General features: G+C 39.5%; 1 protein-coding gene across 4 annotated transcripts in view; it reads right to left on the bottom strand.

Moving 5' to 3' along the window:
* IGF1 (insulin like growth factor 1) overlaps positions 1 to 24,690 on the bottom strand; it is a 72,420-nt gene that overhangs the window by 43,998 nt on the left and 3,732 nt on the right. For all 4 annotated transcript variants that reach the window (XM_039877950.1, XM_039877951.1, XM_039877953.1 and 1 more), the window contains exon 2: positions 23,220 to 23,376. In XM_039877950.1, the coding sequence (XP_039733884.1) occupies positions 23,220 to 23,376 (157 nt within the window). The remainder of the gene's footprint in view (positions 1 to 23,219; positions 23,377 to 24,690) is intronic.

Genomic DNA, 24,690 nt, shown 5'->3' with positions numbered 1-24,690 from the left:
TCTATCTAGTTCATTTACATAGAGTGAGTAATACATTTTCAGAAAGCCGGTGCTTCCAGAGTTTGAGATCAAGGTGCCAAGATATAGGCTCATGGCCATTTCCTTTTCTTAACACCTCAGGAATTATGGGACTTCCCAGGACAAAACACTCCAATGTACCTGCAACGTTCCACTATGTATAGGAAAAGAGAGATGTACAACGAGTCTGACTCCAATAGGAACTGACATGTCAAGCAATTTAAGTTGCCTCCCTTGGTTGGTTGGGATAAGAAAAAGAAAGACCAAGAGCCCAAAATAGTGAGGCTTCCTCGACACAAGGAATCTAAAACCAGTGGCTCTAACAGTGATTGTGCAACAATGCATACTGTAGAAGACAATAAGAAGAAAAAAAGGTGAAAAGATGAAGATGGGAGATTGAAGAACAATATATTCTAACAGTTGGGAAGGAGAGAAAGTTTGGAGAATCTGTTTAGTTCCTCTCTCAGATGATTCCAGAATACAAGGGTCTCACTATTCCTTGCTCTCCCTTTGAACTGGCCATCTGTGCTTTCTGGCGAAACTCTAAGCACCTAAGACAGGGAGTCTGTCAGTTTGGTTCAGCTTTGTACCCTGAGCATGAGCTACCGAGCCTGGCATATAATAGATGCTCAGTAAATATTTGTGAACTCACTGATCACATTTTCACATTTAGTTTTGCAGCTGAATCTGTGTAATATTGGTCTTGCCAATTAGATCATTGTGGGCCATTCCACATGCTTATTTGACATCCTTCCAGAAGGCATAGGGCTGTCTTACTGTTGTTATTGACTCTCTGAGCTTAGAGATAAATAGTGTCAAATATTAAAAGTATACTTTAAAAAAAAAAACAGATAAGACATTCTCTTCCTATTGGCTAACCTCACTTATGAGAGAAAGACATCTTCCAAGCCAGAAAAGGGGTGAGTTCAAGAAGAAAAGCTTGGGCTGGAATCTGTCAGAGAAGATTATCTAAAAGCATATCTTTCTTAGAGATTATCTGAGAGATATTTAAGCAGCGAAGCGATTTAAGGACATAGGCCCTAAAAAGAAAACAGCACCTGCCTTGCTGAGCAGTCTAGTCTGGAAACTGCTGGGTTAGCAACACGTTGCACCCTGTGAAAACTTGTGACTTCAATGTGAAAAAGAGAGGTTTTAATTAACTTGGGTATTTTTGAGTCTCCCACAGGGAGATGGAGTTGGAATTTGGAGGTCGAGAAGCTGAGATCTTTATTGGGATAGAGGAAGCCTTTTCAGAAATCCTGGAACCCCATGGCACTTGGTGTCATACTTCACGTGTGGCTATGTTTTTGCCTTTAGAAGCGCTGTTACCATTTGCATTCTTTTGCAGCCAAGCAGGGCTGAACCTGGAATGGCATTTGTGGTCTGTGACCCGGGATTGTCCACACTGTGCTTTTCTAAACAGTTTTTTATGGGTTGTAGGTTTTCAGGAGCGGGAGCTTTCCTTGCGGGGCTCAAGATTTCTTAGCTTTTTGTTTCAAATTAGGAACGATGATGTTAAAGGAGGTGTGGTGGGGTTAGGGGGCATTTCTTCCGGCCTCAACCAGTAGATTCTGATACTCAGGACAACTCAGGCAATGAGCACTTTCTACATGCAAAGCACTGTCCCAATAGCTGGAGATGTAAAAGGATATTTGATGTCCATTCTGGCCTGAGGAAGTCTGCAAATGAGCACATACTTAACACAACTGTAAGTTAGATTGGAAACATTACTGTAGGTTCAAATAAAGAGGAGTCTAAATAGGGAAAGATAAATCTTTACTCATGGAACTGGAAGAGATCTCCTTAAGGAAGGAATATATAAACTTGATCTTAGAGATTACCCAGTATTTCCATGGCTAGGGAAGAGGGGATGGAAAAAAAAGGCAAAGACTAAGGCTCCTAGGGGTAGTGTGCTGTAAAGGCTACCAAATGTCATGGGCACTGGAGTCAGCTGCCTAAGTTAAGACCCTGTTTTTGTCCCACTTAGAAGCTTTGTGCCTTTAGGCATGTTACATACTTCTCTGTGCCTCCGTGGCCTTGCCTGTAAAGTGAGGATAATGTTTCTACCTACTTTAGAGATTTGTCATGAGGATTAAAAGAGTTAATACATATTAGTGCTTAAGTATCATGTATATAATAAGAGCTCAGAAAGTGCTGGCTATTATTATTCTTTAATATGAATGTTGTAACCTATCTCTTTGGGTTTATCTTGCACTACCCTCCACTAGCCTATTACCTGAACAATTGGCTGGATGGCTCATGTACATGTAGACATGTCTTATTCTTTGCTGTCCATGCGCTTTTCTATTAAGTTGGTTTCTCAACCCGGAATTTCCCCACCTATCAAAATCCTATCCATTCAAAGCCTATTTTAAATGCCAGAGATGATTTTCTTACAAATGTGAGTAACCTGATTACACTTAGTAGGTATCATGGCAAATTTATGAGAGCTTCTCTTCTGAAACTTGCCATCAACCAAGACTACTACCAACCCTCTGGAGTGATTCATAGAGTCTGGAGGATGTCATGGTTCTCCCTCCTTTCTCCCTAGAGGGGAGTGCATGCACCAGGGAGAGGAGAATCATCCTTCTGTTATTTCTAGATTTCCCTCAAAGATCACAGCAACACAGAAGGAACAAGATAAAGCTGGTCGCCTGTGTGTGCCAATTTTCACTTAACCAAATCTAAAGGCCACTGCCATCTTTGCGAATAAGCCAGGACTCAGAGTTCATCACACTTCCAGGAACATTCTGGGAATGGGGTGGGTGAAGGGTTAAAGAAGTTCAAATTAGTAGTTGATAGTTGGTCATGGGGACGGGGAACACAGCATAGGGAATGCAGGTAGCATCAGTATGATGGCTAGGTAGAGGGCTAGGGGAGGGAGGGAGCAAATGGGGGGATCGTTTTATGAACTATATAGATGTCTAACCAATGTACTGAATACTTGAAACTAATTTAAATAAATAAAATGTTTTAAATGAAAAAAGGGGCTCATTTCCTCAATTTTGAGAATTGTTTCATAGATTGAGCCAGAGTGATCCAACATGGATGAAAGATTTCTCTTCCAGAGGTTAACTGAGTCAGAGGCCAACGCTGTCTGTAGAGTCAGGCTGTTGGATAGAACCCCAAATATTTGAAGTGGAAATGCAAGGATGAATAGAAAGAAGTCTGTCCTATTTTTTGTCTACCTATCAGTATGGGAACAAATCGATAATCTCAGGCTCATGTCTCCAACATCCCATTGTGTCAGAGACCATCGTTAATGCAGTGCCTGGCAGAGAGGCTCAGAACTGGACATACTCCTTCCCACTCAGCCCTCTCAAGCCCAGAGAATCTTGGCTGGTAGTGTGGAGGAAGGGAAGGGAGGAAGAGAGGACACGGCCCCACCCACCATGTCATTCCTGAGTTTTGATTAAAGGGGAAAATATTGCCTCTGTAATTCTCGATTTCAAGATCCAAATGTATTTTGACTTTTTAGAAGAATGAAGGCCTCAGGTTTTATGGGAATGATCCTACTCAGAACTTCTGCCTCAAAACCTAAAGCTGCTTCCCAGTAGTTGAATGCACAGCAAGTGCAGTTAACAAAGTGACATTGCTATGACTGTGAGTTACACAACAGCATGATATCAGCCTTCTGATGGGAGCTGGGCTGTTGAGCAATGCCACTTGGAAGAGAGAGGTCACACACAGAAACCTGTCCAACAGTTCTAAGAATTTTATATCTTTAAAAATATTCAATATATTTCTTTATGTTTTGGGACTAGGGCTTTCCAAATCCCTGATTAATATGATTTTTTTCCCCAGAAATCTTCCCTGAATCTCAGGTCAAGCAATGAATTTCCAATTGACAAGCTAAGATCATTTAAAAATATCCCACAGTGAGACCAGGATAGGGCATTTAAAGTGGGGGAGACATTTCATCGAAGGGTCCCTGCTCATTGTATCTGCCCTCCCTTCCTAATTACTTCTACCATGGCCTCTTCCTTAATGCTGAGTCTGGGATAGCTGAAATCAAGAACATCCATGAAGCAAGGGTAGACTTAGGTAAGATTTTCCATCCTCTCATCCTAGCAGGTGGGAGACATGCATTCAAGTGCATTCCATCAAGCCTAGTACTGGGCTGAGGCACCCTGCTGCTTCATCCACAAACCCTCATCCCAGGATAAACCTAGCAGACAGCTTGGATGGGAAGCTGATGTTTCTCTCCCTGGCCCTAGGAAGAGATGAATCATGAATATGAGCAGGGGCCAAGGAGTTGGCTAAGCAGACCTAAAGAATTGGGATCCTTCTAGATAATGCCCCCTCTAGAAGGAATGGAAAATGGCTGCATATCTGACAAATGCTCAGTAGCAACAGCCCCTGGGATGTGATCCTCCCTCTACTTGATCTTTCCCTTCTGTCATTATGCTCACTTCTAACATGTGTTTGCTAAGGATCCACATGTACGCAGTTATTTGGTAAAGAATCTCCTTCGTGAAAAGGAGAATTTTGTAATAGGGCATGGTGTGCCACTCGAGGAGAGAGTCTTGCCCCTTTTGAATTCCTGACACACAATTTTTCTACTTAAAGAAAGGTGTGTGTGTGTTTTCTAATTTAAAAGGTTAGGAGCGATGCCGAGGAGCTGATGATGTATGAACAAAAGACTAAAAACTGAATTCTAAACTTAAATGTCTTCATTTACGGGGAATCAGAGAAAACACCTCAGGGAAGAAAAGGTATCAAATTTATTAGCATGTAACAATATTTTGTCAGGAGTTTTCCCCTCACTTTTGTTCATCTACAGACTTTCAGCTCGCATTAATCTTCTAATCAAAAGGGAACAAATCTATTTATAATTGACATAAATGATAGTCCTATTTATAGTTCTCTTCGGCGTTCCATGTTTCTCTGTGGGAGATTTTCCCTGAAACAAAAGCCTACTTTTTGAAGCAGTTGTGTTCCAGGGACAGTCTTGATCATTTCTGTTGCCCAAGAGAGGTATTTAATTAACTTCTTATCCCTTGCTAGGATATGGAAAGCACTGACCAATAATACAGATACTCCTATTTTTGCCTTATAATTTCAGTCCACAAGAAGCATACATGACCCAAAAATGAATGGCAGGCCCCAATCTTCACAGGAAGATGCACAAATGCCATCTTGGCAAGAATACCACTTGCAGTTTCAGAATGTACCCTGCCCCAGTACTCCTTCAATGTGAACAATGCCTCATATTATCTCTAGAAACTTGTAGCTGACCTTGACTCCCTGAGAATTTTGTGATGACTCCATAGGTATTATCTCACCTGATACTCAGAAAAACCACTTTTGTGAGGCAGGGCAGGGCTGATCGTACCCATTTTACAAGCAACAGAATTGCCCAAAGGCACTCAGTTTATAACCCACAAAGCCAAGAGTCCTTAGGGTGCTCAGGTCTCCTCACCTCATTTTCAGAGGCCTTTCTGATACCTAACATTGTCTCTTTGCTAACAAAATAAATATTATTCAAATATACTCAATCCAACTCACTGTTGAGTATTTGTTTAATTTGGAAAAATCTCTGTTTTGAGGCATCCTTGTGCTAAAAGAAAAGGTACCCATGATACCCACGTTCTCTGCATCAGATCCCATCTGGACTGGGGGGTACACAGCATCAGGTGGGAGGGGAATCGCATGACTCCAGGCAGGATTTGGATGTGAAATCGAACTTGAGTTGGAAGGACTGGCCTGGCAACTTCTCAAAAGGAGAGATCCTTTCATGAGCTTTCCATCAACTCAAAGTCAAAGCAACCTGTTCACACAGTATTTCTGGCCTCTCTCAGGTGGCAGAGTACATCTCTACCTCTACCTCATCAAGGACTCAGGCAGAGAGAAGGTGCATGAAGGTGACAAATCCCACCTCAGTTTTAAACTTCAATGGAAACCTCACAAGGCTGTGTTTAGGGAGGGAAGAATGAAAATTCTTGGTATTTATTCAGAAATTTAGTAAAGATGTTTTGAGATCTGTCATGTCTAAGAGGAATAGAAAAAAATGTCATTTTTATATAGTATTACTTATTTTAATGCTGTCAGTTCCCTTTGATGATAATTTCTGCTTATGTATAAAGGTCACATTCCTAACCAGGCAGGCTTTGATGTCATGCTTTGTGAGCACTAGGTACGTGCCCATTAACACTAGTTAGTTATCCCCACTGGCTTTCTTACCTCGGCTTTCTCTTGATTTCTAGAACTATCTTGGGTACATGATAGTCCACAAACCATTGCTGAATTGAATTGCATTTTAGAAGAGTGACTTTCTTCTTTTTAGCCCATATTTTACAACTGGTCAGTTTGGTCAAAATCCATTAAGTTAAACACATTTCTGGAACCACTGAATTTGGACTCTATAACCTTGCAACTTGTTGACAGCCCTTCTGCCAGGGCAAACAAGGGTGAGAGCTCCTTTCTGGGCATTCAGTACCTTTAGAAATGGTACCTTTGAATGTAGCGTGCAGAGCTCTTTCTGTTTCATTTTTTCCAAGGTATTGGCACTCTACCTGGCACTGGCTCAATTCGCTATTTCAGTGGGGCCCCAGGAGTGGGGTTTCTCCTGTAATTCTGACACCAGTTGAGCATACTAAAGGGTTTGCCGATGCTCCTTGTGAGACATGCAAGAGCGACTTAATCTGAAGATCACAGCCACCTTCCAAGAAAAAGGATCATGTTCTGTTTACCTAAATTCCCTCAATAGTTTCCTTTAGATACAGCATTTCTCACTCCCTACTTGAAAATGCCTAAAGTCCGACTCAGCCATGTCTGCATTTCACATGAGTTACATTAAATTGTTACGGGCACACAAAGAAAAGTAGCTAACGATTAATTTTATGCAAACATTGACTGCACTACAGGGAATATGTGGGATCGAACAAGATTAATACAGTGGTCCTCATCTTTGAGGACGTTATAGTCAACCAGATGGTATAAAGAATGAGCACTCACCCAAAATCACAATATAAAATAGATTATAAGTGTTGCAAGAATGACAAGATGGCTATTCAGAGGAAAGAAAGTTGACATCTGGTAGAAGATTTTACAGAGGAGGTGACATTTGGGAGAGGAACAGAAAGAAAGTCCGGGAAAATAAAACATGTGGTAGTAATTCATCTACACTGGCTGTCAGAATACGTAGGGGACATTTATAAACTCAAATGTCCATCAGAACCAAGCATATCATATAAAAAAGTCAAATGGGCCAGAGTAAGGTAATAGAGAGTGGTGGGGATTTTGGTAACGCAAAAAACATGTTCCAGTCTAGAGGGGAGAGTCATTTAGTAAATACTGACAGATAATTCAAAATTTTATAAAAGCACGGTATTTGCCAAATGAGATACTTCTGGAGATTGGATATGATTTACAGAGTGCCAGTTTGTGAGCTTTGCTGTGTGGATGAAACATTAGGGAATACAATTGGAGAGTTAGATAGAGGCTTTATATAAAATGCCTTATTGTCAAATTGGGAAGTTTGGATTCAATTTACTTAGCCATGGATGGTCACTGAAAGTTGTTTAGAAAAGGGATAAAGTGATTAGAACTGTGCTTTAGAAAGATTAATCTCATGGGTGGGATGGCTGGTGTCAAGCAACATTGGATGCAGAGCAATCACTGAGGAGGCTGTTGCAATAGTTTTGGTGAGTGATGAGGAGGTCCTAATTAGTGATGGGAATGGAAGGAGGGACACATGTGTAATCTTCTAGTGAATTGGTAACAGCTGTTCTGGATCTTGGTGCAAAACAACCTACAGTGCTATAACTCGCTTTGTCTGAAGAGTTGGGTTTGATGGTCTCCACTGTCCTAAACACTCCGAGCGATTGTGTAACTTTTCCTGCTTAACCAGGTCACTGGCCAAAAACTCCACTTGCTCTTGAAGAAATATGCCTTTGATGATCTCTAAATTATTGACTGTTTGGTTTTTCAGAGTTGGGTTCTTCCTTCTCTAGGAGAACTTGATGTCTTTTAAATCTACCTGCGCTATACACTTGTTATGTTTGAGAAGAGCTATGAAATTCTTTAAAGATAAATTTTGTGTCTTAGTCATATGAAACAGCAGTAGCTAGTCTAGTGCTTAGGTGATAGTACAAAGGCAATAAACGAGTGTCAAACTGAATAAAAGAGAAAGGTGTATGGTTAATATCAAAGAGATCTCACAATCTGGGGAAGGGGTACCATGGATCAATCTATGCTAAGGCCAGATGGGTATATAGATGAATAAAGTAAGCCTGTAAGACACTGTGGTGAGCTGGAGGAGAATGCACGTTGCCCAAAAGGCTCCAGACAATAGCTACCACTCAGGAATGCTGGCCGGCAAAGCTAAATCGCCCAATTTTTGAAGAGAAGCTATATGTAAATTTTTGTTTTTATTTAAAATCTTTTGATTTTTATAATTCCAAAATTAAAAATACGTTGAGTGGACCAAACAAAACATGTTTGTGAGCCAGATTCAGGAGTGGGAGTAGGTTATGGCACCATTTTGTGACATTTGCTCTGGAGAATTAACTCCATGAGGCTAGGGACCATGCTTTACTTCTCCCTTTCTTCTTGAGTGTTTTGCTCACTGGAGGCACTCAATGAATGGTGTGAACTGGAATAATATAAGGGAGAAATATTTCTATCTGACTCAAACTTGGGGTTGTATGGTTTATATTTAATGAGTCCTTACACACCATTAAGAAACGTCTCGGAAGGCATAGCTTCATCCTCCCTTGGGTATTGCTTAGCATAGCACAGAGCAGGTGCCTACCTGATGATGCTATAATTAAACTGGTTAGTGCTACAATTTTACTTCCATACATTTCGCTAAAGCACTGAGCAAAAGTAATAAAAGAAGAATGCTAATAAAGAAACATAAAATAATCTACATATTCAGTTAGAGTTCTTAAAGGATTTTAGAGATTCCCATGAAACAACGGTATAGCTCTGAGAAAGGTCTTAGAAATTGTCTAGTCAACATTCTCTCAATGGGTAGAGTGCCAACAAGTCAAGAATATTGTTATATAAAAATGCTGTGGATTAAGTCTAAACAAATTCTATATATAATTGTGAGCTAGGTCCAGTATCATCTTATCTTAACATCGAATATAATCAGAAGGTAGCAGGTATATAAAGTTTTTTTAAAAATGTATGTGAAAACTATATGAGTTATTTTTTTCCCCTGGAAAATTATGAAAAGAGACCACAATGATCCCACTTCAGAAGTGAGATGTCTTGATTCATCTTAATATCACTGTTCCAATGGAAACAGGTTTTGAGGCCCATGGGACTAATCACCAAATTCATCAAGTTATTTAGTGGCACAGCATTGGGCAAATCCAAGGTTCCCTAACTCCCCAGTTCAAAGCCCTTCCTTTTTTCCAGTGTCATACAAGGAACAGGAGTTACAAACTGACCCTCTGTCACTTTTACCTGTCCTGCTGTGGTATAATGTCTTTCTGAAGCCACATCCTTTAGATGACTAGAACTTTATTAATAGACGCAGGCTGGGGACTGTGTCGAGTTCCTAAACGGGGCTAGTGAAGGCTTTCATCTGGGGAGTCTCTTTGAAAAACTGTTTTAAAGTTTACCCTTCACCTTTCAATAGATGACAAAAACCCACTTTTCTTAGGTGAAAGCCATTTATCTTAAATCCCAATAGCAACTCTAATGGAACCAATCAATTCAGAGTCATAAGAAATAATATTAGAACCCGGCTGAGCATGACAAAGGATGCAATTTGATATGAGTAAAACACACATTTGTCCACTCAATGTAATTAGAAAAAAAAAAATTTTAAAGGACTCTTATTTGGCTGTTTTTTAAAAATGTAACTATTGAAAAAGAAACTGGCAAGACCTTAAGGACTGGATCTCAGTTCCTGGCCCCAGTGATGGGCTTGGAAAGTGCAGCCGCAGCAATTAGGAGTTCCAGTTTCCAGTTCACAGAAGGTCAGGCCATGGGGTTATCCTTGGAGCTGTTCTGTATTGCCTCTGAGGAAAGGCTCCACCACTTTGGGGAATGGGGACTTGATACAGTTGAGTCAGTACATATATATATGTGGTTAATGACCACATGCATGTTCGGCCCCAATAACCTTTTTCAAATCTTCAGTGAAAGTTCAGCCTTGATATTTTTATTCTCTCCCTTAACTCATAGAGTCACCAATCAACATGTGCTTGTTATTTCCTATAAATCCTTAGAGCAGGGCATCTCAAACCTTAATGTGCAGACAAATAGCCTAGGTGTCTGGTTAAAATGCAGATCTTGTTTTTAATCAATCCAGAGTAGGACTCCCTAGTTCTGCATTTTTAACAAGCTCTCAAGTTGCTTTGAGGAGCAAATCTTTGGATTCGTCTTTACGTACCAAACTATACTTTTACTATATGACATTGGTATGTGCCCCTGAGAACGTTTGTGAATCAAACCAAATTTTCCCATTACAAACAAGAGATTGCTTTTTATTGCCTCAAAACACTTCAATAAAACCTAGTTTCTTCTAAGAGATAGACTTCTCTGTTCTTTATTATGGTTGCTGATTTTTATTGGATGGGGCATTTATATTGATTAAAAATCATTATATTGATTTTTATTAAAATCATTTATATCGATTGAAACCAATCACCACAGAATAAGTTTAAGACACTAAGTGATCAGTACCTACTTCAGAACCAGCCAGAAGTAAGTCCTGGATTTTTAGTTTATACTTCATGGTGTTTTTGTGCAATATTGCTGAACCCTCGTCTGGCTCCTCTGGTAAGGATTTCCATAATTGCATGCAAAGCACTAGTAATCTACAGAAATGCCAGCCAGATTATGGCATTAATACCTTTTACAAATCTTATGATTCATATGACTGAGGGCGTGAAAGGATGTCCATTGTATGAGTACCATTGATCTCCTCAGGATCTGTTCCCAAATATCTGTCCCATAGTGGGAGATGAGAATCAGCTGAAAAGAAGAAATCTTTGGAAAGCCAAAAACATCTCTACGTCAAATTGAGAGAGTGGAATTATAAGATGAATGCAATTAGCTGGCAGTCACGTCTATGCTGAAAATATAATCATCCCTGTAATAAGGAACATTTGCTGTGCTTGACAAACTCAGTGAAATAGCTGGATCCATAGGAAGGAACATGCTGAAAATGGTTTCAATATGATCCTGTTTTTTCACTCAATACCCATTGATTGAGGGTGTCCAGCCAAAAACAATGAGAAAATGAGCCAACAATAGTCTTACCCTTTGACCATATTATATATAGTTGCAGCTGTAATGTGTTATATGTTTCAGGGATAACAAAGCATCCATATGGAACAAATATTTGGCAGTATGGCAGCTGATGAAACCAGGAAAAATTAGACAAATTATCAATCGCTTACTCCCAAATTACCCAAAAAAGAAATTAGATCCATTTTCAGTAGCTTTGCTTTCAAATTTCTTCATTCTATGAGTCACCACTACCTTCTGCCAAACTAAATATGTCTATGAACGGCTGGAAACTTTAATGGAAAGAAATATAAAACTCAAAATACGTAGGAAAATTAAGCTTCTTCATGGAAGACCTTCATGGAAGACTAGCAGCAAGTCAGGAATATGTAGAGACAAATAATGCATCGACAATACCTTTTGTTTTGGGTAGCTTCTGAGTCAACACGCAATACGAAAATGCATAAACTCATTAACCAGCTGACATGGCTTCAAATTAAAATTATCTCAAAAAATTAGCTCATTACTTTTTTTTTTAAGCTTCCAATCCATCAAACTACTAAAGGCTATGAAGATCCATAGTCCTACAGCCAAGTTGATTAGATTTGGACTTGATGATGTGATTCAATGGGTGGCAGAAATTGGAAAAAAGTTTTTATGAATGGTTAAGTGCTTGAGCTTTCAAAGACTATTCTGATGCGTTACACCAGAAGAACATGTCACAGCAGTTCTTTCTTAGTTTATGGACCGTGGTTGCTGGTGCTACCTTCATGTGAGTTTTAATGTTATGTTTAAAGTGTTCTGCTGTGCAAGAGTTCTAGGCTGAGAAAGAGGTGATTGTATTGCAATCCTGGCTTTCCCAGCAGCATGCTTTGTGAGACCTCATGCACATCATGTTTTTTCTGGACATTGCCTTCCTCATCTGGGAAGTGAGAGCACTAGACCAGATTGCTCTATATGATTCTTTCTAGCTCTCCAATTCTTTAATTATGCTTTGGCAAATAGAAAGAGAGCAATACTTGCAGCGTTCTCTGAAGGCTGGTGCTCCAGCCGTTATACCTGCTTTAGGGCTAATTTGTCAGGGTTGTACCATTTGCTGCGTGGCTTCCCTTGACTACCCTGATCCTTTCAGTGTGAATACCTCAGATTAAATAAGATAGAGAAATTGCATGGAGGTTCTGTTTTCATAGCCATTTCTATAGGTGGAATCTATTTACGAGGCCTCTTATGGTAGGTAGCCCTTAAAAACTCTGTGTTGACTAAAAAGAGCTTACCGTTGAGCTTGAAGATGTTTCACTGGGGCAACAGTGGAGGGGTCCCAGTAGACGATACCTCAAATAGACTTTGTTCATCTATACCTTCAATCTCAGATCCACAATGGTGGGAGTAGCAAATGGAAAGTCATGGGGTATATTCTGGGGACTGGTAGAAGAAAATAGCTTTTGGAATGAGTTTTTCAACATCAAGTTAAGAAGTTTTATTAAATGCCCACCACTGGATGCTATAAAGGACAAAAAAAAATTTTTAACTTAGTCTCTTTTTCTGAAAGTGCTCAAAATAGAGAGGTTGAAAATTCACAACAGCAGTAACCAGCATTTGATTTTGTGGTTCAAAAGTGTCTTTACTGTGTCAAATGTTATGTCTCTGAAAACTGTTGGGTGTGAAGCCTCTGGGATAGAACCACATGGTCACTAGTCCACATGGTGATAAAACTCACAATTTGATTACATCAAAGTCATGCTTAAACAAGAAAAGTTCAGTTCCCCTAAGTCAGGCTGTGATAAGGAAGCAGTTTGGATGGGCAGCCTAAGAGTGCAAACTTTTCTGATTAGTGAGTACAGTCCTTCTGCTGAATGCTGCTTTTTCGAGGTTAAGCAGAAATCACCAATAGTTGACTTGAGAGAATAGAAATCTTTTGCCTACATGTGTGATACCTCAGTGACTACCTAACCACCTCATGGAGACAAACTCTTTATGCAAGCTCACTCAGTGTGGAAAAGTGATAGGCTCCAACTTCTTTCTCCTTCCTTCAATGAAGAAATAAGCAGTAATAATTGAGTGAGCATTCTGAAGATCCATTAATTAACTCTCAGGTAGTCTAAATGCAAGGTGATTCATGAATAGGAGATACCAACATGCTTTTTCTTTTTCATTAAGAAGGCTGAAAAGATATACTATCAAATTAACTTTTTTAGATTGTAATCATTGCAGAATCATTGAACCAATGGGTCAATGTCATTAATAGTTGAAGTCAAACCACCAAACTAGTAAGTATTTGATTCAATCCATTAATAGTGACATATTTGAATGGCGCTTTCAGTTTCCAAAGCTCTTCTATAATTGAGCCTGAAAACAACTCTAAAGTGTAATATTTTTACTCCCATTTTATTATCCAGGAATATAAGACCCAAGGATATTAAGTGACTTCTCCAAGGTCATAGAGCGGTTAAGCAGAGGAGCTGAGTGAGACCCAAACATAGAACTTCTTCTTCTTCCTTTTTTAAAAAATTAATTAATTTTTTATGGTGACATTGTTTAATGAAATCCAATAAGTTTCAGCTCTACACTTTAACAGTAAGGCATATATTATGTTTACACTGTGTGTTCATCTTCCATAGTTAGATTTCTTTCTGTCACCACATATTTGGCTCCCTTTACCTCCTCTATGTCCCCCCTCCCTCCCTCACCCCCTACCCTCTGGTAACCACTAGTCTATTGTCCATGACCATGAGTCTCTGCCAAACATGGAACTTCTGATTCCCAAAGTAATACTTCATTGATCTCCCTTTCTGCTTTCTGATGGGGCTGTTTATGAGCAATAAAATGACTGTCATCATACTCAGATAGGAAAGACATAAGAAGGGAGGAGAAAAATTGTGGCCACTACCTCTGAGTCAGGCTTTTTCATTTGCAAAGAGTCGAGAGATTATTTATTATAAGACCAAGAAGGGACTGGCCACAAACATTGAGGTCACAAAGATAACCAGCTTCTTTTTCATTTGCTCCAGGTGGTCACAATCAAACTTCTAAGCACACAGTGTTGCTCTACACCATTTCTGCCTCCCTTTACTGCTGTTACCAATGCATGTGAGTTCCAAAGCTATAAGACAAAAGAGAGGGCCTATAAACATCTTTTACATAACCTGTAGGAAGAGCTTTTTATCTTCAGGAAAAAAGCTTTCAAAACTACAACACTCTTCTCATCGTTTATTCAGGAAAATGGCCCACAGCTTCCTGATTAACCAGCGACTGATAATTAGTTTTTTGTGTTACTGTCACTCATGGCTTCCCATATCTCTAGTCTATTCTCTTTGGAGACTTCTCCAGTCCAGTAACTCTTGATGAGGGGTGATTTTTTTTCCTCCTCTCCGTCAGAGAAAAGTTGACAATGTCTGGAGGCATTTTTCGATCATTTGGACTGGGAGGAGGGGCCTACTGGCACCTATAAGATAGAAGCCAGGCATGGTGCTAAACAGTCCACACTGCACAAGACAGCCCCCCACCCCCAGCAAAAATGATCTGCCCTTAAATGTCAATAGTGCTGAGGTTGAGAAACTTGCCAATGGCACTGTTGTGGGAGGTGAGTGGGAGAGTAAAAAAATGTATTGCAAAGGGGCTGGGGCTGGGGGCAGGGAGGAAGGGGAGGTGAGGGGGCTGAAATCTACAGTGTCCTCAAATCATTTTAATCTATAATTCTAACTCTTGGTGCTCCTTTCCCCAGTTTCGTAGATAATCAAGAGTTGGCTGAATATGGGTTGGCTCAGTGCAGGCTTTCTTAATCACTCCCCTCTGATGAAAGACCCATTTCATCAGGGTAAATAGCACAGAGGTGGTGCCATCTTCCCAGCAATATTCACAGAACCGACTCTGACTAACACATTTTGAAAGTTTAAGAAGACCCCTCCAACAGCCTCTTTAGTACCTCGTAAAGATCACAGAAGAAAGAAGAAAGTCTGAAGAGATTCATAGGGTATTTGCTTGGAAGTCTGCAAAAAAATCAGGTGTAAATTTCTTTTGGCTTGGGGCTGTCAGAGAAATCTCCAGAAAAAAAAAGCTGGTCCAACAACTCGTCAGACTGTTTCAGATTTTCCAGGAGCACAACTTTGCTAAGTCATTCCAAAGCAGTTTTACCCAAGTTGACATTGGAGAGAGTGACCAAAGAGTCAGAATAATATAATATACAATAATAGTCTAAATTATGACCTTAAGTGGACTTGGAATGCTCAAATCACATCTGAAGGCTTTGGGCATTGTATAAGAAACAGGCAGGGAATCACTTCAGTTTGTGCAGATTCCTACAGCAAGGGAACAAAAATGTTAACTTAAGTTTCAGATGAGTTTATTAAAATGAGAGAGCCACCAAAACCTGTATTCATTTGGGTGAGCTTGACTGGAGGCCTCTCCTGGTCATTTTACCTTACCAGGTAACTTTGACACAGGCCTGTTCATTCTGCTAAAGGAAGAATACTGAACTGAAATCAGAAAACAATCAACAATATCTCTTTCTACCTTTGTCACTAGTTAGCCGTGTGACCTTGGATATGTCACTTCTTGATGAGTTCTGCTCTTTTCTTTGATTAGATTATTGTTCAAGGGCTTCTAAGTTTGTAGCAGTTTTCAATTTTACTCCCTTTGAACAATGAGGTAGCTTTGAGTGGGAGATATTAGAGAGATGTATACTTAATCAATAGTCAGGTGCTCGGGTGTCCTCTCAGGGTCTTTGCCATGCATTTATTTATTTATTTATTTATTTTGGTATGGGACGTAAACAATTTTTAATTTCAAAGACTGTATGATCTCTGCTTGTTGCGTGATTTCCCTTTGTGTCTGTGCTGCTGCTGATCAAATATTGCAAAGCCATTAATTACCTTCGGTCAAATGCACAGGGCCACGTGCAGAAGTCTGGCCAATTGCATAAAGCAATATGCCAGATGTAAAGTAAGTGAAGGGTTTTTCTTGGTATTTAAGGTTCAGCAAAAAAGTAAGAGGGCAGCCATGCCAAGAATGAAAAGCTAGAGCTTGCCAAGTGCTTCTTTAAGTGGCTTTAGCCAATGTGAGACTAAACAATGCATTAAATAGGCATACAGCTTACTTCAGTTAAGGAACTGCATGTCAAATAACAGCTCTTTGCTATGTTTTAAACATGATCTCGCATATAGATAGAGACAAACAAAATGCTGTGTTGTCATCTCCTTCGTCTAACAGCTAATAAGGCCAGGGGGTTTGAACTTTCCAGGCAACCAAAAGTAATGCTTTGTGATGTAAGAGTCTTTTGGTGTTTCACGAAGAGGTGTAGGATGGAACTCTGCCAGGGCAGCAGCTCAGTGAAAAACGATTTTTTGCCACCATGGTTGTCAAAGACGTCTGGCTGCAAAAAAGAGCAAAGGCTTTGTAGTGTGTTGTTGAGAACAATGAGAAATCTCCTTGGGAGCGATCTTGTGCCTGTTTTTAGTGTGTCTGATTCTTTGATCTAGGCTGAGAAATCAGAAAGAAGGCTGCTAGAGGGATGAGGTGGGGTCTTAACAGAGTCTCTGAGGAATGCTGGTGTGATACGTGATGTCTGGACAAGGTATATGGAGAACCAGAGAATCTGAAGAATACTCAAACTCTCTGTTAGGTCCAAAATGTCTAGCCTCCTAGCCCCCGGAGATACGAGACATTCTAATACCAATGGTCTTCGAACAACTGGATGAGTGATATCTCCACAGTAGAAGAAGCCTTGCATCCAAACCCCTGGCTGCTCCCACCACTCCTTTCATGGTCAAACTGGGGAAGTCTCTTTCTGCCTGGTACACTATCTAGGTTATGGTACCTGGTGACCCCCTCTCCTTTAACCCGTCTCATAACACCTGAAAAAAGATCCTTGTCCAAATAAAGAGCCCTTCTTCAGTAAATCTTTGAGAAAAACCAACAGAACTAACAGCTGCAAGATAGGAAAACTTGAGGTTTGCCGACAGAGTAAGAAGAAAACTCTAAGTTGGCTGGGGAGGTGCTCCCCCAGGTGAACCGTAGTATCCAGTTGGAGCAGGGGGGTCCAAGAATCCAGTCTGTGAAGGCTCTCAAAAAACAGTGGCCTCTCATCAAAGATTTTTCTTGTGCACCCTGAGGAAATTCTATTAGTATTTCTTAAAATTTTCTAGAAGGTGACATCACATGGATATCTCTCTCATGCCTCCGTTCAAAGAAGTGTTCAAAAAATGGAGTCACCTAGGGGTTTCTGCTCCTTATTTCTTAGAAGAGGACTGGGCTTTTGGAAGCATCTTCCTGCGCTACAACGGTTCAGGCCTCTAAGCAATGTGAAGGGCCAGATGAAGATGCTTCCTTTGTCCAATGAAACAATAATTCCTGCCTTCCAAGACTGGAGTAAAGACAAGGTGAGAGAGCTGATACAAGTAGATTTTGAAAAAGTAAATATACTAGTCAAACATAAGACATTCTTCTTGTTAGCGACCCTACTATATAACTATTACTACTAACAACAGGTTTTATAAGCTGCCCCTAAGGAGAGAAAATGAGTCTATAATAAATTGGCTGTTCAGATACCTCAACCTTTGCAATAAACTCTGAAACTAATCCCAGAAGAGAATAAATAAGTATAATAGCTAACATGTGTATTATGCTTACCATGTGCCAGGCAGTATTCTAAGTTAATATGTTCTAATATTTTTAACTCATGTAATCCTAACACCAGTTCTATGAGGCAGGTTCCATTTTAAAGATGAGGAATTGGAGAACAAAGAGGTCAAGTAACTTGTTCAAGGTCATCCCCTCCCCTGCCGTCCCCCTCCCCCGCCACACACACAAAGTAAGTTACAGAACTGGGATTCAAACCCTGGATTCTTAGCAATGCAGGATATGTTCTTGGTTCTTGGTCTTGAACCCTTCACTCTCCTGCTTCTTATAATTCTTTATCACAGAGGAGATGGCCTTGAAAGCATTAAAATGTCAGAAAAATACAAATTATTTTCTAATTTTGCATAGAAATCATCACTTTCTTAGTGGTCCCTTGGTCTTCTTGGATGTATTTAAAGAATAGTAGCTAGTACTTGGGGTCGATATAAATGCTCATTATTTATCTTTAAGACTATCTATGGTCTATTCCTTAGTGGTGCTAATGAGGTCAGGTCCATAAGGTCAAACCTCACATGTGCCATTTAGTTTCAAAGAGAAAAGCTTTTCTACAGCCAGTGACTGTATCTCTAACTTCGACCAGGTTTCATACAAATGCATGGCTGGTGGTCTAAGAGGTACCAAGCCAAAAAATGCCAATGGTGCAGTTCGAATCCAGCCCTACTCAAAGCAATGCTAATTATAGTGGGTTATTATCTCTGAATGCCCCAAATTGTACAGTCTCTTCTTTAATTGGAAATGCAGTATTAGAAAAGGCTTTTGGTCAAGATTTAAAAAGCTATACATTCTTATTTGTCCCCTTTAATAAAGGATAGCTAAAAAACTGACCTACTCACTTGTCCTCATGTCCAACATAGTAAAGATGAAAACTGTCAGTTGGTCTTTTTTAGCAAAAAAATTAAAAAATGGCAATCTGTTTTCATGAGGCGTCTGCTCCTTTGGCCAAATGACATATGCATATTTCATCATGATAGGCTTCAACCCAACTTAAAACAAAACAAAGAAACTGGCTCCTCTTTCTTTAAGTAAGCACAATCTCCTATCTTTGGAGGCTGACAGAAACTATGTAAAGAAGATAAAGAGATTAAGTTTTTTGGTCACTACTTAAATCCAAGGTTCTCCTTTCTTGAACAGCACCAAGTCCTGTCAGCTACAACCTACACTGTGAGTCTGTTAAAGTTAGAAGAGGTCATTTACTTTAACAAAATCTCCTTGTTTTATAGACAAGAACATTTCAGTCCAGGAAGTTTAAATGTTTGCCAAAGTCATATAGCTAATGAATGACAGGTCTGGGAGCAGTTTTCTGAGCACTATATTTCAAATGAAAGAAGCTTGAATTAATAATAATAACCTAGATCTAGGAAGGTTGTTTCAATCAATAACAATGAAATTCATTGCAAAGTTTCACTTAAACTCTACAAACAGTATGTTTTAACACACAAAGAATGCCATTTGTTTATTCAGACCTGTTCTTAATAACTATGCATTGGAAGTATGTTTTATAAAAGCTATAAATCTAGAATAGCCAAAAGGGTATCCAACTTTCTTTTCTAACTGATTTACTTCTCCTTTTTCCCAGACCGCCGAGGTAAGCATATACAATTTATTTAAGGGATTGTTTATAGACTCTTAAAACTAAAAAGGACCCCAGAAACTTGCTTTTCTTTGGTTGCTTTTAATTGAAACCATCCAAGATGGCTGGTTGTCCGTCAATATTTTACGTATCTCCAAGGAAAGAAATTCCACAAGCCCTTGAGGCGCATATTAAAATGGTTAATGGCTGTCAAAAATTATATCAATAGCAAGCTTACTTCTCCTATTTCACTTGAAGCTCTTTTCCTCTTGCAGTCTTACACAAAACGAGGTTAAAACAAGCCACCCTTTGTGAAGGCCCCATCAATCTAGAAAGATAATAGCTAACACTTTCCCAATGTTCATCTCTATGATGCCACCATTTTTCTCAAAGGACAGTGAGCACATAAGACTGGTTGATACGCTCTCTTACTATACTGCATAGGAAAGAATCAGTAATTAGATCTTCATTGGAACTTCCATTTCAAAAAATATCTGGGGAAGCTGCATTAATTATGGAGGGAGTGTTTCACTTTTGCTGGAATGATGCTCACAAAACAGATATCTAGAAGGTTGCTTCTATTGTGCTCTCGTGGAATTTTGGCTTATAGAGAAAGAAATCTGAGTTCATTTACAACACTGGGTCAATCTATAAATAATAAGCATAATAGATAATTTTATTCAATTTAACATTCTGGCCCAACAAAAAAGATAGATATCTAGGCAATTTTCTTTTAGATGTTTGAATTTCAAACTAAGATCAGAAAATGCCTTTCACTATTAAAAAAAAAAATCCATACTTCAAAATGGATTTCAAGCAGCTTAAAATAAAAGGCACGGCCACAGTAAAACTTTGAAAATAAGAGTGAAAATAATAATAAGAGTCAAATGACAGGGGTTAGAGGTGGAAAAGACTCTTTTCTTTTAATAAGTATTTCAAAAGCTGTAAATGCTTAGAGCTGACTTCTCCACACACAGTAAATCTCTGAGGGAAAAGAGGAAACTCAATAAAATTTGTTGACAACAGTTAATGCTTGTAAGAATAATTGGCTCAGATACAAAACAGACCATTGGTGTTTTGTTAAATTTGTTAGTTACATTCAGTTAAACAAACAAACAAACAAGCATTTTTATCAAATAGCTTGGTAAATATGAGGTGAGAAGAATTGCCCAAAATAGTTGACAAACTTAATTCTTGATGGGTCTGAAGACTAAGAATGGAAACTAGTAATTCCATTTTATTCTACTGGATTCAATTTAATTTAATTCTATCAGTCAAACAATCAAATATGAGCCACTATTATAGCAGCCAGGCATTGAGCTATGTATTGAGATTTAATGGTGAATAAATATGGCACTTGGCATCAAGGAGCCCATTGAGAGGGTAGATCCTGGCTAGGTGATTTCAAAAGTGGGACAAAAAATTTCAGGAAAAGCATAAAGACTATATAAATACTATTATCTACTCTTCTGTGATTATTTTTCTCTTATTACACTTGACAACACTAATGTGCATTTTTTTTTTAACCTCCTAATTAGCAACTAGACTGTCAGTTCCTTGAAGACAAAGTCAATCTCTCATTCATTTCTAGGTATCTCATTGACGACTAGTATAGTATCGTACACGTAGCAAATGTTCCATCAGTGTTTTGAATTAAAATATCTTAAGGGGCTAACTTCTCTTGGGCAAAAATGATTGTACAGTTGACTAGAAAGTTAACAAGAATACTTTTGTGCATGAGGGTCTATGTCAGGAAAGAATTACGTAAGTCATGGAATTCTGTAAGACAAAACTTAGGAAACATAAACTCTCAATGACAATATTGACAGTAATAATAGACAATTTATAAAACCCCTTCTTATTCAAAGTCATATTCTAAACATCAAGAGTTGCCATATATAACTATGCCCTTTTCAATTTAAAAGCATTTGGTTAAATTTGATTACTGCAGTAACAGAATAAAATAATCCTTTCAGTGCCTTGAAGTTGGTTTCCAACATAGTTGTCCGATACTCTCAAGTGTCATTGTGAACATATATATGTATTGTATGGTTACTTGGGACCAAATCATTCTTTCCATTCTCTCTTTTACCATCTAAGGCAAATATCTTGGCATGGAAGGATCCAGTTTTCATGTACTATGCATGAAAATCCTGAAGCATATTTTGTTGAACAAGAAAAGTCAAACTGGCATATAACAGAAGACACTGTGGGTTTGACAATCACCTAGTGAACTGGATCACAGGAAATTGCACAAATGGATTATCAAGGCAAAAAAATATCCTCTTGGGCATAATAAATGAGAACTTATTCATTTCTTAAATGTGGATCAGTAGCAGCACAGTAAAGAATAATGACAACCCATTGTTAACTGATGTTGATGTGACACATTTGCCTTTCACAGGATATTTTAAAGGTAAAACAAGTCTGCTATTTGAAAAGAACCTGCCCGATGAACTCATTCAGCTGCACTGCTACTGAGAACTGGATAGAATTGCCTTATTGCCAGAAAAATGCATGAATTCACTCAATTAAAGCATTGGCTGGAAACAGTGGGAATTTGCCCATTCAGATAGTAGAAAGCATGTCTCGTTCTCTGTCACTAGTTGTTTAAAGGCTATTTGTTGCCAAATCTATGATGAGTACAGATCATCAGTTCCTTTTTCAGCCTTTTCCTTTCTATCCCCCCTACCCATCCCAGATTGCTATACATAGACCCCTGCCCCAGTCACACACACACACACACACACACACACACACATCACCTTCCCTGGGAAGAAGATGAGAGAGACTTGAAGTGTGTGAGTCATCACAGAAGCTATTCAAAACTTAGTGGGTAACTGAGGTAAGCTGTCTACACTTGAGTGATATGAACCTCTAAGAATGATTCATGCTCACTGAGGACCTGAGCGTCAGTTTCCTGGAACTCTCTAAAATTCCAAAGAATTATACAGAATGAGCATCTGGCTTTAAGTCTTTCGCTGTTCTGTAACATACAATGAGAGAGATGCCTCTGAGGTAGATTCTTTAAGTGATGAGTTCTCTCAGGCAGCACTGACTTTTGTTTGTGTTTATTATTTGCAAGCCTTGACTTGGCTGTCTACTTTTATTGACTGTCGATTTTTTAATCACCTGAGACCTCCTTGTGGAATAAGTAACCCCACACTTGTCAAAAACCCTTTTCCAGATGGAGATATTACTGGAAAGCCATAGAAAAGGGCTACGTCAAAGAAAGGCAATAACAAAAAATCAAGGTCAGTTTGTACAGAGGGCAAATTAATACGACATTTCTGATTGCATTTAAGCTAGAGCCTGTGTATTTGCAAATGTGCCATTGAGGGAAGTTCACCTCTGTCTATTTCTGGGGATTTCTTATTGCATGGAGACATCTGGGATGTGGCCCCTTAATATTTTTTCTGAGTCTACCTTACTATTTTACTCCAAATTACCTATCACTTCAAAGAAGCCTACATGCTTCTTTGTGTTTATATGTGCACCCAAGGGTTTTGAGAACAACAAACCTCAATTCCCCAGGGTCATTTTGTCCCACCCTTGTGGAATAGTGAGGGTAGAGCATAATAGTTGCTGGAAAGCTTGGCAGGAAGTAGTTAAAAGACAAACTGCTAAGGAGGAAAATTCCATCCTAAATCTACAAAACCTGTCACAGCCCCACTGAAACACTAGTCTTACTTTAAGGTGAGGAATCTCAGAGGCTGAGGATGGCTGCCAGCCACGGGCAGTTGTTCAGTTATTCACATACTCCCTGTGGTTGTAAATCCACAGAGCAGTGAGAGGGAGGGCTACTTACTGAAATAAAAGCCCCTGTCTCCACACACGAACTGAAGAGCGTCCACCAGCTCAGCCCCGCAGAGTGTCTCCGGTCCAGCCGTGGCGGAGCTGGTGAAGGTGAGCAAGCACAAGGCCAGGTAGAAGAGATGCGAGGAGGACATGATGTGCATCTTCACCTGCCGAAGAAACAGAAGGAGGTCATGTTGCCTTCTTGGTCCTTGCAAGGGAAGTGGGGGTGGGGCACAGGTGCATTTACCCCCAGCATTCATCACCGTCATGAATCAGTACCGCCCTGCACAGAAGTACAGCAGCATGTACAAGAGACCACAGGGTGGTGTGGACAGAGCGTGTCTTGGCATAAAACGCCATGTGTTTAATCCTCTTGGAGAAGTCTTCCCTGAAGCCCTTCTTTATGAGCTCCTGTTACAATTCAGTGAGATAAAATACCTTGAAACATTTACTATGTATGTGAAAGATGCTATTATTGCAGTGGGATCCCACACCACTCAGAGTTCCTGGCGAACCTTTTGAATTATCAAAGGTTAAATTGTGCTCAGTCCAGATTGGTGCCAAATATGCTTTATTAATTGAAATTCTCTAGATTGGCCATCCACAGATGGCATATGCATTCATTATTGACCAGAATATTAAATTAACCAGAACATCATCTCCCGGCTACTGATTAAAGATAATTTACTGTGGCTAAAAAAGGACTTGTGAAAATACTGTATATCGTTATAGGATTTTTCTTTTTCTTTTTCTTTTTAACAATAATGTGGGGGTTGGTGAGAGAAGTATAGGGCAGAGAAGAAAATGGGAAGGGAAGAAAAGAGAAGAGAAGAGAGACAAAGACACAGATTTCTCATCTGGGGGATATCAGCAGTTAACACAACCACAAGTAGAAGTAAAAAATAAGAAACAGGAAAAATGTGAGGATTTAGGAATGAAATTGGCTCATGCTAAGTAGACCTTATTCTTCTTGCATTCTAAAGCCCTTTGTGTCGAGCTCAATATCAAATCAACACATGTGTAGAGAGTGACTTCCATGAACAGAGCTCAAAATCTACAACCCCCCCTCTCCCTTTTTTTTTAAGTCATAGGAATTCTGACTTCATCTCTTGGAGGGGCTTATGTGTCACTGTATCAATTTTATAGCGAAATATACCAAGGGACCCCCGGTTGGCTTGACTTAGCCAATGACAGACAGCCAAACGGCAGCCCTGCCAGAAGCAGGATTCCTGTGGCTCACATCTCCATCCTCACTCTAAGTAGTAGAAACAAGGCTAAGGTGATCCTTAAGTTTTTCCATATTGCTACGTGTGATACAAAAAGATGTGATTTCTTCCAGAAAGGCTCCCAAAGTGAGTAGCTTCACCTTTCTTAGATGCATCTACTTTCAGCAACATTGGAAGAATCACTGACAGGAGGTTAAAACGGGGCACCCTATCAAAAGGGTCATGGAGTTATGCTAGAAGCTATCATCATAAAGA

The sequence above is a fragment of the Pteropus medius genome, unplaced genomic scaffold (assembly GCF_902729225.1).
Source record: "Pteropus medius unplaced genomic scaffold, Ma_sr-lr_union100, whole genome shotgun sequence".
Classification (NCBI taxonomy): Eukaryota; Metazoa; Chordata; class Mammalia; order Chiroptera; family Pteropodidae; genus Pteropus; species Pteropus medius.
Note: the sequence above shows the minus strand (reverse complement) of the source record. Positions and strands in the feature narration are given on the sequence as shown.